This window comes from Cetorhinus maximus, chromosome 17 (assembly GCF_964194155.1).
Source record: "Cetorhinus maximus chromosome 17, sCetMax3.hap1.1, whole genome shotgun sequence".
In the NCBI taxonomy this organism is placed as follows: domain Eukaryota; kingdom Metazoa; phylum Chordata; class Chondrichthyes; order Lamniformes; family Cetorhinidae; genus Cetorhinus; species Cetorhinus maximus.
Genome location: NC_135895.1, coordinates 17,742,625 through 17,756,630, shown reverse-complemented (window position 1 = coordinate 17,756,630; position 14,006 = coordinate 17,742,625). Strand labels below are relative to the sequence as shown.

Genomic DNA, 14,006 nt, shown 5'->3' with positions numbered 1-14,006 from the left:
TTTGCCAAAATAATGATGAACACTTTTTAGTAACAGTAGAACCAAGATTTAGTTTTGCATCAAGAAGTACTGAATTGTTGAGGTTACAGTTCCGGATTGTTTTTGGTGCACTTAATTTCTTTGTTAATGCTCATTTGATGGGCTGAGTTACAAGTAATTTTAGATTTTTAAGTTCTTGTCTGTTTGAAACTTGATGAAGGGAACTGCTGTAACCTGTTTAAATGTGCTTATATTTTTACTGCTTTTTGTTTGTTGCATTGAGATGATTCTGACCAACACTCTAATTCGGTGTGGTGCTCATTTTCAAATGTGCATGTTGTTAAACCATTTCTATATTTTTCCTCTTTCCCGTCAAGAAGGTGTTGATTTTTGCAAGGATAAAGTTCCATTGGCAAGTCATCCCATTGGTAGTTCATCTAGATAGTGAGTTTTGGAAGATTATTTGGCCATGGTGGGCAGCTGAGGCAAACCCTGTTCCATATATGTGCAAATTACAGTGAGAATCACTGGTTAGTGATTTAGGAGTGAGAACTTGAGACCAATTAGAGGATCCCAACTGGTGTCTCAGCTAAGATGAACTGATCAACCAAAATGTTGAATTTGGGCCGTTCTGGTCTGTGTAGCTTTCTGACCAAATGTTCATTTTTTTTCTTGATTTTAATTGAACATTCCAGCATTTGTGCCAAATGCATGTTCATTATATATTATTCAGATTGTACAAGCCCTGATTTGGTGTAAAAAAGAGTAATCTCCACTAAGTTGGTAGCACTCACATTTCTTGGTTTGCAAGGTATGGATTGGAGCCCCATTCCAGGACTTGCGTATATAAACTAAGCTGACATCTTCATGCAGTTCTTAAGGAATGCTGCCTTCTGAGAGATGCTGCACTTAAGATGAAATGTTAAACTTGTGGCTGTGCCTGCCTGTTCTGGTTGATCAAGCAGATATAAATGATCCTATGCTACTATTTGAAAAAGAACAGGAAATTCTCTTGGTGTGCAGGGAAACATTCCATTATCAACAAGCAGTACCAGAAACAAATTAACTCTGGAACTCAGCTTTGCTCAATTTGACTGCAATGTTTACTCACAACAGCGACTATACTTCAAAAAGTAATTCATTGGATACTGAGTATTGCTGAAAAAAGAGACAACTTTGCCGAAGCTTTTCGTCTTGCACTCATTAGGACAATTCACAAGAATACCAATGTAGGGGAAGCAACAAATTTATTCTGTATGGGAAGAGAATGATGATTGGTTGGAAAGTGGACTCTGGTAGAAGCGTTGCCATGGCGAATGCACCAGTTAATGGTGACTGACAGTTAACAGCCAAACATTGTTGAAATTTAAACCAGATAGCTTGACTCTGGTCAACACATTGCCCTGAGGAATGCACCACATATCAGAAATATGCAAGTGGTAGGAGATTAGGTGTCATTCCATTGAAGACACTTTTCTCATGGAACCCAACAAAAATATTTGTGAGAGCTGGACCTAGAGGGGCATACATGGTGCCATTAAAATTTGAGCAACAAGTGTAGCTAGCTATTGCAGCTGCTACTATGCAGTAGCAACTTGAGTGGTGTTCGCCACTAACAGGATGTTGCCGTCAAGCCAAAAAGACATTCTGCCATCACACAAATGTGATGTGGATATGAATTTCAGTGCCAATGTGATGCTAAGTATGTAGGCAAAATGTCCCAAAAACTGGTGGATCGTATCAAACAGCATGTCCCTTCCGCTGTTTGCAACAGGCAAGGTCCGGACCGTACCCAACCAGCCAGCACTTGTAAAACTCAAAACACAGTGTCCAACATTAGATGTGATTTCACGATTGGACAACTTTTGCTAAACAATCCTCAGTGTGCTAAGAATTATGCTGACAACCAATTTAAGATTGTCAGTTGGGCTCGCAGTGTAGCACATTTGTGTGTACTGGAAGCTATGTATATTAATACGCAGGGCCCTGTTCTTTGCAGATAGAAAGAACATATACACACAACACTTGGCAGTTAACTGTCAGCCACCATTAACTGGTGCATTCTCCATGTCAGTGCCTTTACCAGTCAGAGTCCACTGCCAACCAATCAGCACTCTCTTCTCATACAGTTTAAATTTGTTGTTTCCCTTTGGTATTTTCTTGCAAATTGACCTGATGAGTGCAAGTCGAAAAGCTTCGACAAAAAATGTCTCTCTTTACAGCAATGCTAAAGGTCTGTACTACCAAATGATAATATTTACATTGAATTGAGATTAGTTCATCTTATCTAAATCAAAAATAAGCACAATATTTGCATAAAGCAAGGATGGAAGGGTGAAAATTATTGAAATCCATGAAAAAAGAGAGGAGGTTCAGAGTCAAATAGGAAGCTGAGAGTAGAAGAGAATGGGATGAGGTAAAGGAGGGGAGAGGTACAACCACAATTTGCTTTTTATTTCGCGAGTTTCACATAGTAAAGAAGTTTAAGGCAAATAATCAGAACCTTACTTGGAACAAAAATTGACATTGAGCCAAATATGTTATGACAGGTGACTAAAAGCTTGGTCAAAGAGGTAGATAGGTAGGTACAGGAGGGAGACAGATGAAGAGAGGGGATAAAGGGAGGGGAGAGGAGGAGAGGATGTGTCAGATCTTCTCTCAAATTCTGCTCTGTGCAGCAGCGCCTTGGGATTTTTTCTATATATGTGTTCATTACAGGGGGCATAACCTGGGGATGAAAATTGGATAATTCCTCCTTTGGGGGAACCTTGAACTGGGGGCACAGTCTAAAGATTAGGCATTTCCCGTTTTAGACGGAGATGAAAAAAAATTCTTTGGAATTCTTTCAGTTTCCTTCCTTACATTTCATTCAGGTCTTTGGGTTGGAGTTAATACAAAAATATATCACTTTCTAGTTGAATGCATTTTTTTTGTTATTAATGTTGTCACATTTGAAAGGTGCAGGAGTATACAATCTATGGTTCCAGAGTTCTAGAAGTGACTAAAACTGTAATGCTTGAAATTGTTAGAAGAGAAAAATTTAGAAAATGACTGAATATTTGTATTATTATGGCTTAATCTAAATTTATTAATAAAATACCTGATTTTGGGGTGAAATTGGAACCTGTATTTTCTGATGTAGTTGGCCGCTGATTTTCTCAGACATGACATCTCTTCTGTGAGCAGCGAAGCATTTTAGTCAGAGGATATAATATTTTTAAGTATTTTAACTATTTATTACATTGGAATGTTGAAGGATATATATCCATAGGATCTTGAATCAATGTTCCTTTTAAAATTTGGTTGCTGTCCATTTTTTTAGTACACAATCTTATACTTTTTTTTGTATGACTGCACATGCTTTATTTATCCTGTTGGATTACAGCACTGTCGTACACCAGTGCAACTTAACGGAAACATTATCTCTTTGAGTCTAAATACAGTCACATTTTATGATTAAAATGTAGCCAATCATTTATCTTTTATCCTCTACATTTTTCCTTTTTAGGTTTGTGACGGAAGGAAGATCACAAGTCTTAATCATTCAGTCTTGCTGAGAAGTATAACTACTGTGGTTAAAATCTTACAATCTACACACAGTAGACGACTGTGGCTGTATTGGAAGATATAAGTAATCTTCAGTGGATTGTATAATACAGAACACGATACTGCATTGTTTTCTAAACATGACTTCAAATGGAATTCAAACAACATTGCTCATCATATTGCTATGTGGAGTATCTGCAGGTGAGTGCTTTGTCACATGTTTTGAAAACAGTTTTAAAACCTCATTTTCACTATTGCATATTAAGATTCACCACACAATCCATTGTTCTTGCAGAATCTCAAAGGTATGAACATCTACCTCCCCTTAGTTTTTTCTTCCTCCCAGCACAGTCTGCAGGCTTTAAAAACCCAATCTTGGGTGTCACATAATATCACACAAGGAGGCCATTTGACCCATTTTGCCTATGTCTGCTCTCTTCCAGAACAATCCAAAACTATCCTATTCCCCCACTCTCTCACCATGGCTTTGTATCTTCCACTCCTTCAGCTATTTATTATGTTTTTCTTCAAACTGACCAATTTGTCAAGTGGATCAATTGTGATAAACTTGCCATCAGGTATTCCTGCATGATAGATTCTAGAGGTACTTCAAAATTCAAATTGTTAATTTATCATTACTGGTTAAATTATGGAAGCAAGGCTAATGTAGGAAAGAAAAAGGAAAACAAAACATTGAGAAAATAACATGAAAATGAACTTGTTCTATGATATTTTATTTAAGGGTTGAAAGAACAGGAAAGGAAAATAAATAAATTCGTTTGAAAATGCAAGGCTACAGAATGTAACTAGCCGTGAAAATGAATGAAATTTTAGAATTTCGCTGACAGTTGAAAGAAGAGAGCTGCACAAACTAATGAAAATACTAACTGAAGGTACTGAAGGAATGAAAGTGACGAAATAGAAAGATGAGTGAAAAGAAAATACCAAGGTAAAAGAGAGGACTCAGGAGATAGAAAAAGTTGTAAGAAATGCAAAGGACTAAAACAAATGCTTAATCATGAAAGGGATGAAAAGGAAAAACAGAGGACAAATGTGTTTAGAATGTTGCTTTTTTTGAAGACAGACGGTTGGATTGTCACAGAATCGAAAAGAGTCCTTGTACCTTTTAGAATGGCAGGTGGGACCCGGGTGCGGAATTTTTATGCCCACTTCTGATAGATCCAATTTTTTGACAGTAAGGGGAAAGGTGCAAGGTGGGAAACCTGAATTCAGCAAGGCCATTTGAACACAGACTCCATTTTTGCTGGTCCAAGGGCCTTAACCCACAGCATGGGAGTCACAAATTCATGGAATAGGTGTAAAGGCTCTTCAAGGGTGAATAATTGCCCTTAATCTGTATAACTGCCAGGATATGAAGTTTTTTTAAACACTCCGCTCCTTAAATCTTAGCATAATAGGCTGCAGTTGTCAGTGAGAGTTTAAAAAAAAAACGCCATGCTGAACTGCTTTGATTTACAGGTGTAGGTTAGGAAGAAATGTAGCATCTAGTCTTACAGTTTCAATAGAGCTCTTTGTTGACATTTCCACAATGGTTATTATTATGTCATTATGAATGCTTGGCTGTGTTTCAAAAACATAATTATCTCAGCAAGGGGTTCTGAGTTCAGAGTTTGATTAACTGCTTAAATAGGCTATCAAAGGATTAGCTGTCTTTGATGTAGCCACTGAATAGAAGTTTGCGTTTATAAGAGATAAATTATTTGAGATTTAAAAGCTTTGAATGGATTTTATGAATGGGAGGTTTTATTCACTATCAAGTGCCTAGGAATGACAGCTGTATTAGATTGTTGGAAGTTTAATTATTTTCATCTCCGCATGGCCCCTGAGGTCTGCGCATTATGGACACTGAGTGCATGGCTATGGAGGTGGCATGGAGCACATGATGGGGTGCTGGGGGCTAGAGGGCCTAACAACTTCTAAAGCAACGAGGACAAAGCCCCAGAAAACCTAGGTGGGCCATCTAGCCAGCCCATCTTGGCACTCACCAATCCCCCTGGTCGATTATGTTCTGCTTCTGACTCTATCCTGCACCTGCTCCCCCGGAGTGAAAATCATGCGTTCTGGGGTACTTTTCACCGAGTTGGTTTAAGTGGGTTGGGAAATTTTCCAAATCGAGCTACCCACCTCCAGTAGCCAAAATCCAGCCCAGGGTCTTAAGGTCTTTTTTTTAAAAAAAGGTAGATATTTAAGTGAAGCAATGTATTTTGTTTCTGTTCCAAGCACTGAAATAATGTGACAATTAAACCACAATTAAGTAGTACGTGTTCAAAAGAACCTTGCATCTTTCAGGCACTTTTTGAGAGTTTGGAAGTTTTATTTTGCTTCTCAGCTTTAAAATACAGAATCAGAAAAATATATGCAACAAACATTGTGTGGTTTTCATTTTTTCTTTCCAAAACCAGTCAGTTTTTTTACTGAAAGGTTACTGTGTGGGCGATCCCACCACACTTCTGCCTCATAATTTCCAATCACTTGAGCATGTTTGTAGGTTGTTGCTTGAGATTATTTTCATTGTAATAACCATACAGTATGTAATTAAATTGTTTATAGCATTTTTATTATGGGCAGTGTCCATAGAACCTAGCTCCATTATAAGTTGATATGGATATTTTTGTGGATGAATTGATGCATTGAGTCTTAAGTTACAAGTTAATAGAGCCTGCTGAAGTGCTGACTTTTATTTATTTTAGTAATTCCTCTCACCCACTTCTTCCCGTTCCAGGCACAAGGCACCTTGGTACTGTGCTGGCGCAGATGCCAAGATAATCAAACACAATTACAGATGTTAGTGGAGGTTTGGACTTGAATTCTAGTGTCCTACTCCATGGCATAAAGCATATTAAACATGTTATGCTACTGTGCAGCTCCTAGCTTGTGGTTTTTAATGGCTGGTTCTTGATTGCGGTCATAGTACTGCATAGATGTTAAAAGCATGCATTCAAAAAAAAAGACTGAAGTTTTTAAATCTAGACCAATCTGTCAAATGAACCAAACTGGTAATAAACCAGTTTTGTTTTAAGTTATAGAAAAATGAAGTTGTGGTGAGAATACCAAAACCAGGATTTTAAACTTGGAGAAATTAGGTGTCAATAAAAAGGCAAAACAGAGAACAAATGAGTTTGGAATGTCACATCCAAGTTTAGAGGATGACTGTTGAATTCCAGCAACTGCAGTGTTTTGCTTTTATCTTAATAGATAAATACTGTCCTGTTTTGAGCAAGTTAGACTTTATGCTAAGTGAAGAATGGGAAACCACTAAGGAGAGAATTGGACTTGTCAGTAGTTGACACGAAGGTTTCATCAGAAGAGGCAGGAAAGCAGACATAGCTGTAGAGATTGTGAATAAGCAATGAAAACACAGGTTTCTTTGTGATGGAGATCATATTGGATCTCAAACTCAGTTGAAAGTTAGAAACGATGGCAAGGAGGAGAACAATCTGGCTCAGATTAAGAATGGCCGGGGCATGGGATGAAATCAGTGGCAAGGGAGCAGGGTTTGTAGCAGGTACAGAAGACGATGGTGATGGCTGTGGTCTTTCCAAAGTTGAGCTGGTTGTCAAACAAGTTGTTCAGCAATGGAGGAGTCACAAGAAGATCATGGAGAAGTGGAACTGAGTGTTATTGGAATAGCTGTTGACATGGACTGTGCTGATAATGTAGCTAAAAAGCAAATAACAGTTGAGGAACAGGAGGATTCCAATAACAGATTCTATGGGAATTTCAGGCTTGATGATGCGGGGGTGGGGAACAAAAGCCATTGTTGGAATACTCTGAATATGGTAGCTTTGAAGGAGAAAAGAAATTTGCATGAGCAGAATGAACCATTGACAATGCCAGCTAGCATGGGGCCTAGGAAGGGTCCATGTCATAATTGTAAGAATACTGCTTTGATTTGTATGCTAATGAAAAGTTATATTTACCATTTTTGTAAGTACTGTAAAATGTTAAGCAGTGAATACTGAATTTGTTTCAGATGCATCTGTGGTTTTCAGCATTGAGTAATGCAATTGAATGTAAAGTGTCAGCTCAAGGGTCACTAGGTTGGGTAATAGGGACGTCAATGAAGTACTTTAAGTTATGAAAAAGCTGGATTTGGGACATAGGACATGGCTTAAAGACAGCAAATTCTTCAAAAATGAACTTGTAAGGAATGGCTGAATGTATCAAAATTTGGGCAGTAGGATCCTGAGTTTAGGTTTTGCTCCCCAACGTAAATGTGCTTTGCATTATAAAGTAAACCATTGATTCTTACACCCAGATGTTTCATAATTAAAGTGCTTTTATTTAGTTTTAGATAAAACATGCATGGTAATTAAAAAAAATATATCGTAAGTTACAACAGAGGAAAATGAGTTCTATTTGGCAATTTAGCTTTGGTATTTCTCAATCAAATTTAACGTCTGATTGGAATTATTCCCACAGAGTTCAAAACATTGATTCAAGCTGGGGTTGTTAGAAAATAGTTAACTTGCAACATCTGTTATAAGTAAAACAAAATTCTCTGCTGCAGTCATTACACTGTTGACGAAGTTCTTCATATCTCTTTCATCAATAACACATTAAGTTTTCCAGTAGGATGACATCAGTGTCTATACAACGTTTTTCAATCACTTGGGTTCCAGTTTCTTCTTAAGGCGGACCAAAAATTGGACAACTTTGCTTTTAAGTAGAATAGCATCCAGTGTTACATATAATTAAAGAAGTGTATCATTTTGTGATAAAATCTGCTGTCACGAGACTTTAGAAGAACTTGGACTTCATTAAACGTAACCCCATAAGAGCTCATCCTTCCCTGGTAATTTGTAGTAATGAAGTGTGACCATCTTCCAAATTTTAATCTTGCTTTTTAATGGTATAAAAAATGTTTGATTTATGTTTTTGACTTCATACCAGGAGTTTGAAAATAAATATAAAATTATGCCAAAAAAGTAAATTCAGGAAATCTATATTGTTTGCAATGGAATTCAAAAAGAGAGCAAACGAGAGTTGGAACAGTATGAAATTGCTTTTCATTTGCATTGGGTCTCTTGTATCTATCTAAGTACAATTGAAAAATGATCAGCTCAGGTGAATTCTTTGATTTTATTGTCAGTTTAACATTTCTTGCAAAAATTATTAACTTAATTAATTAGAGTAACTGTCTGCTAAAAGACCTCTAAGACCACAAGCACTATTGAATTAATTAAGTTGAATGCTGAAAGCTGGATTTATTTTTTCATTAATAATAATTACTGGAAGCTGTCAGAGTCTGCAGTGTAGCTGTTGGTAATCTCAGCCACGTATTGGAAGAGTGCCATTCTTGGAGCCAGTACTTGTATGAATCATTCATTTAAGATGGATGTGATTCATTCGATACAAATTCATTTCGAGCATTTTTGTTTTTGTGTGATGAACTGGAGAATCGTTATAAGATGGAGAGGTGAACTGAATAGCAATGCTTTTCTAGATTTTTAAATATTGCCTGAGAGAAAATTGCATTGAAACATTTTTTTTCATTCATGGGATGTGGGTGTCACCGGCAAGGCCGGCCTTTATTACCCATCCCTATTTTCCCTGAGTTTGATACAACTGAGTGGCTTGTTAGTCCAAAACTAAATGGTAAAACAAATCTCATATAAACAAAGAAAGTTTCTACCAGAAGAATTTATATCTTGGTTGATTGTTGAAAGTGAAGTGTCCATGAACACAATTATGGAGAAGAATAATGGGGGGAATCTAAGGTCACTGATGAGAGTATGACATTGAAATACTTTTTAAATATAGTGAACTTGAGTTGTGCTTGTGAAGGTAAGGGCATCAGTGCAAAAATTGTAGTATAGGCCACATGTGGAGTAAGGTTCATACTCAGTTGCCATGTTAACCCCCTTTATTCCATCTTTTGGAAGTAGAACATGTGTGCTAAGTTCATGCACTGTGCTACCCAATTCCCTAAAAATTTCAGTTACAGAAGTGATGAGAGCTTCTTATATGCTCTGTTTATTTTTTGATTCACAGAGCTATATTTGAATTTTAATCCTACCTTTCATATTAGTGTAATTCATGATGATTATTAGGAACTGAAAATGGCATTTGGCTCAATACAGATGATTTCTAGCATCTGCAGTATTTTTGTTTTTTTGTTATTTTTGATCAGCTTTGTCATTTTTTAATTCTTCAAGAATTTAAGTCAAGAACAAAACTACATTCTCCTTTACATTTCCTCATAATTTAGACTTCTAATGTGAACCATACTATTGGTCTACTACTATGAGAGCTTACAGCTGTAATGAAAAGCATTTTTCAGAAGAAACAGAAAAAATTTAGGGGCATCTCCTGGTGGCTTACAAAATTTTTAAGAAGATAAGCAGATTGTTCTCACTGGTTGGTGAATTGCTAATGAGGGGGCAGATTTTCTTCAGAAGGACAAAGTGAAAAGTTGCAAGAAACATTTTCACGCAGATGGTTATTGGAATGCAGAACGATTCATACAGATGGCCACTGATGTAAAATCTGTCAGGTTATTTAGAAAGTAATTGGATTCGTATTAGAAAATAAAAATCCAAAAGATGATAGAGCTTGAAATGGAATTCAAATAGATTGCTCTAGTTGAAGAGCTAATGCTGGCATAAATGCAGCAGACCAATTGGTGAAGTTCTGCACTGTAATATTTATTATTGATTCTCCTTTGATTGTTCCTTTGTTCTGCCTCAGGTCCAAGCATATACTCAAAATGTTTTTCATCCTCTCTACATACTTGCTTTGTTAAACCAAAGACTTATTGCAGAGGAACATAGGACTTAAGAGCAGGAGTAGGCCAATCAGCCCTTAGAACCTACTCCGCCATTCAATTAGATCATGGCTGATATGATTACGATCAACTCCACTTTCATGTCTGACCCCCATAACCCTTGACTCCCTTGTCTATCAAAAATCTACCTAACCCAGCCTTGAATAAATTCAATGACCCAGCCTCCAGTGTTTTCTGGGGAAGAGAATTCCACATACATACGACCCTCTGAGAGAAGAAATTTCTCCTCATTTCGTCTTAAGGGAGACATCTTATTCTTAAACTGTGTCCCCTAGTTCTAGTCTTCCCCACAAAAGGAAACATCTTCCTGGTATCCACCCCATCAAGTCCCCTCAGGATCTTGCATGTTTCAATAAGACCACCTCACATTTTTCTAAACTCCAATGGGTATAGGCCCAACCTGTCCAACCTTTCTTAAGATAAGCCCATCATCCCACAAATGAGTCAAGTGAACATTCTTTGAACTGTTTCTAAAGCAATTATACACTTTTTCAAAAAATGAGACCAAAACTGTGCACAGTACTCCAGATGTGGTCTCACCAGGACCCTGTACTGGTGCAGTAAAACTCTGTACTTGTATATTTCATTCTCCTTGCAATAAACACCAACATTTAGTTGCCTTCCTTGCTGTACCTGCACACTAAGTTTACGGGCAGAATTTTACGCTCAGTGTGAGGGTGCACGCCCGACATGCTCGAGCGTAAAATAGCGCGCGATGACATTGGGTGAGCGTCCCGACATCATTGCGCACTCGCGCGATATTTCAGTCGGTGGACGCGCATGAGAGTCAGCAGCGCATCCACTGATAATTAAGAGGCCTACTAAGGCCATTAACGTAGCAGTTAATGGCGATTTTTCGCTGCCTGTCCAACGTTACAGTTGGCGGGCAGGCGAATTGGCCAGGCAGCCGTTGCATTTTTGAGGAAACCTCATCCAAGGGTGAGATGAGATTTCCGTGATTAAGTAAAAAAAAAAGATTAAAATATTTTGAAAAGATTTTCATCATCCATATGTTGAGGTGTCTCATTCTGACACGTGGACATTTTTTGCCGATTTTACATTCTGTTTTCATTGATTTTAAATTCGTCAGCTCCCTGAGGCATCTCTCTGCCTTCAGGGAGCTTTCTTTCCATGCTCCCCCATGCCCATGCTGACTTCAGCGCTCGCCCTCCTCCTGCCCCCGCCCTGGCAGCGCTAAGCCTTTCAATGCGCTTTCCACGTTGGCTGGCCGTTCCCCGGCTGCTCCCGGGCCCGACAATCACGGCCGCCCGCCAACCTGAAAATTCTGCCCGATGTGATTCCTGTACCAGGACACTTGGATATCTCTCTATCATAAAGTTCTGCAATCTCTTTCCTTTTAAATAACATACTGTTTTTCTATCCTTCCTGCCAATGTGGACAAGTTCACATTTTCCCACACTATACCCCATCTGCAAAACCTTTGCCCACTCACTTAACCTATCTATTTCCTTTGTAAACTCTTTACCTTCCCTTGACAACTTACTTTCCTATCTATCTTGGTGTCGTCGCAAATTTAGCTACCATACGTTCGGTCACTTTATTCAGCTCATTGAAATGGATTGTAAGTAGCTGAGGCCCCAGCACTGATCCCTGTGGCACTCCACTAATTACAGCATGCCAACCTGAAAAAAACCCATTTATTGCCACCCTCTGCTTCCTCTTAGCTAATCAATTCCATATCCATGCTAATATTTTACCCTCTACACCATGTGCTCTTATGTAATAACTTTTGACGTGGCACCTTAACAGATGCCTTTTGAAGGTCCAAATGCACCACATCTACAGGTCCCCCCTTATCCATCTTGCTTGTTACTTCCTCAAAGAACTCTAATGGATTAGGCACGATTTCCCTTTCATAAAACCATGTTGACTCTGCCTGACCCCATTATGATTTTCTAAGTATCCTGCTATATAATAATAATTAATAATGGATTCTAGTGATTTTTTTCCATGAGAGATGTTAGGTCAACTGGCCTATGGTTTTATACATTCTGTCTCCCTCCTTTCTTGAATAAATGTGTTACATTTGCTATTTTCCAATCCACTGGGACCTTTCCAGAATCTAAAGAATTTTGGAAGATTATAACCAATGCCTATACTGTCTCTGCAGCACTTCTTTTAAGACCCTAGGTAGCAGGCCATCTGGTCTTTTGGACTTGTCAGGCTTTAGGTCTAATAGTTTCTCCAGCACCTTTTCCCTGGTGATGGTAATTGTTTTAAGTTCCTCCCTGCCTTTCACCTCTTGATTTTCAAGTATCTTTGGGAAGTTTTCTACTGTGCAGACAGACACACAATAATTGTTCAACACCTCTGCCGCTTCCTTGTTTTTAATTATAAATTCCAGATTCACTCTGTAGAGAACCAATACTAGTGTTACGATCCCAACTGATGTTACTACTGGGCAAATCAGATCCCTGGGTGGAACCTGGCTTGATAGATCCTAACTTTTATTTTTTGTTTAGAAACATGGAGAGCGGTTACTGAGCACATTTACAGGGGCCTGCTGATGAACTTTTAACAAAAGAATAAAACATTTATTAAACAAGAAAAAATAACTTTATTACACTACTCCTTTACCCACAACTATAATTTTACAGATATATACAGGTTTCAAAATCTTCCAAAACACAAGTTGGACAAATCCAACATATACTCCAATGTTCATGGTAAGTATACAGTCCATGTGAACCAGTAGGTGACCTGTGGTTGGACACGGCATACTCCCAAGATCAAGTGACAGATGCCACCCACAGCAGATGCTATGGATCGCTCATCAGTTCGCCCCAGACAGTCGTCACACTGTGAGCCAACTGGTCTCACGGAAACTCTGTCTTTCACACAGGGTTTCCAATCTCCAATTCCGAAGGACTCACCTTGGAATCTTCTCCCAAACGATGCTTTGTCTCCGATATCTTCAACAAGGATCCACCTCCAGTGTTTTGATCTTCCCTTCCAATGTTCCTCTCCCCTGGACCGCCACGTGCATTTAAGCTTTGCCTTCTATGCACTCTCTCAGCGACTCAGCCATGCCATCTGAATACCACTGCTTCATAGGTCTGCAGTAAGGAGTCACCAAGCTTTTGCTGTCGCCTCGGATCTTCTGGCCTCTTGCAAGCCCGCTTTGCCTCGATTTTGCTCCCCACAGCTTTCTGTCTTTAATTCAGAGCCTTTTTCTCTGCTCCTTACTTCAACTTCACTGACCAGGACCTGTTTATGATTCCTGTTCTTGTTCCTTGACTTAACTGACTTCCTTGGACTTTCTTCTGTCCCTCTCCCTCGTTTCTGGGACTTCCCTCTTTTCTTTTGGGAAATCTGCTCTCTGCAACTCCCACTCTCATGTCCAGCTTCTGTACCTCTCTGTGTAATAGCGTTTTTCTTCTGAGTCATCTGATCTTTTCACTCTGTTTCACTTTTGGGGTCTTTCCGGGCGCAGGGCTAGCTGTCAATCAAAAAAAAAGAGAAAGAACAATCTTCACAGCACAGGGCAGTTTACTGGACTAATGCCAAGAAACCTGACCAACAGCACGTGTGCAGCCATTCTCCGGCTGGCACGCGCGCAGAACCCGAAGATTGTAAAAAAAATAATGATTTGCGCGTGTGCGGCCATTCCAGGGCTGGTGCATGTGTAGAAACCATTGAGGCCTACTGGGAA

The 14,006-nt window shown here is 38.8% G+C and overlaps 1 protein-coding gene across 3 annotated transcripts in view; it reads left to right on the top strand.

The window, feature by feature from the left end:
- The window catches only part of tgfbr3 (transforming growth factor, beta receptor III), a 229,428-nt gene that overhangs the window by 14,105 nt on the left and 201,317 nt on the right, over nucleotides 1-14,006 (top strand). For all 3 annotated transcript variants that reach the window (XM_078560778.1, XM_078560776.1, XM_078560777.1), the window contains exon 2: nucleotides 3,488-3,726. In XM_078560778.1, the coding sequence (XP_078416904.1) occupies nucleotides 3,666-3,726 (61 nt within the window). In that variant the 5' untranslated portion in view covers nucleotides 3,488-3,665. The remainder of the gene's footprint in view (nucleotides 1-3,487; nucleotides 3,727-14,006) is intronic.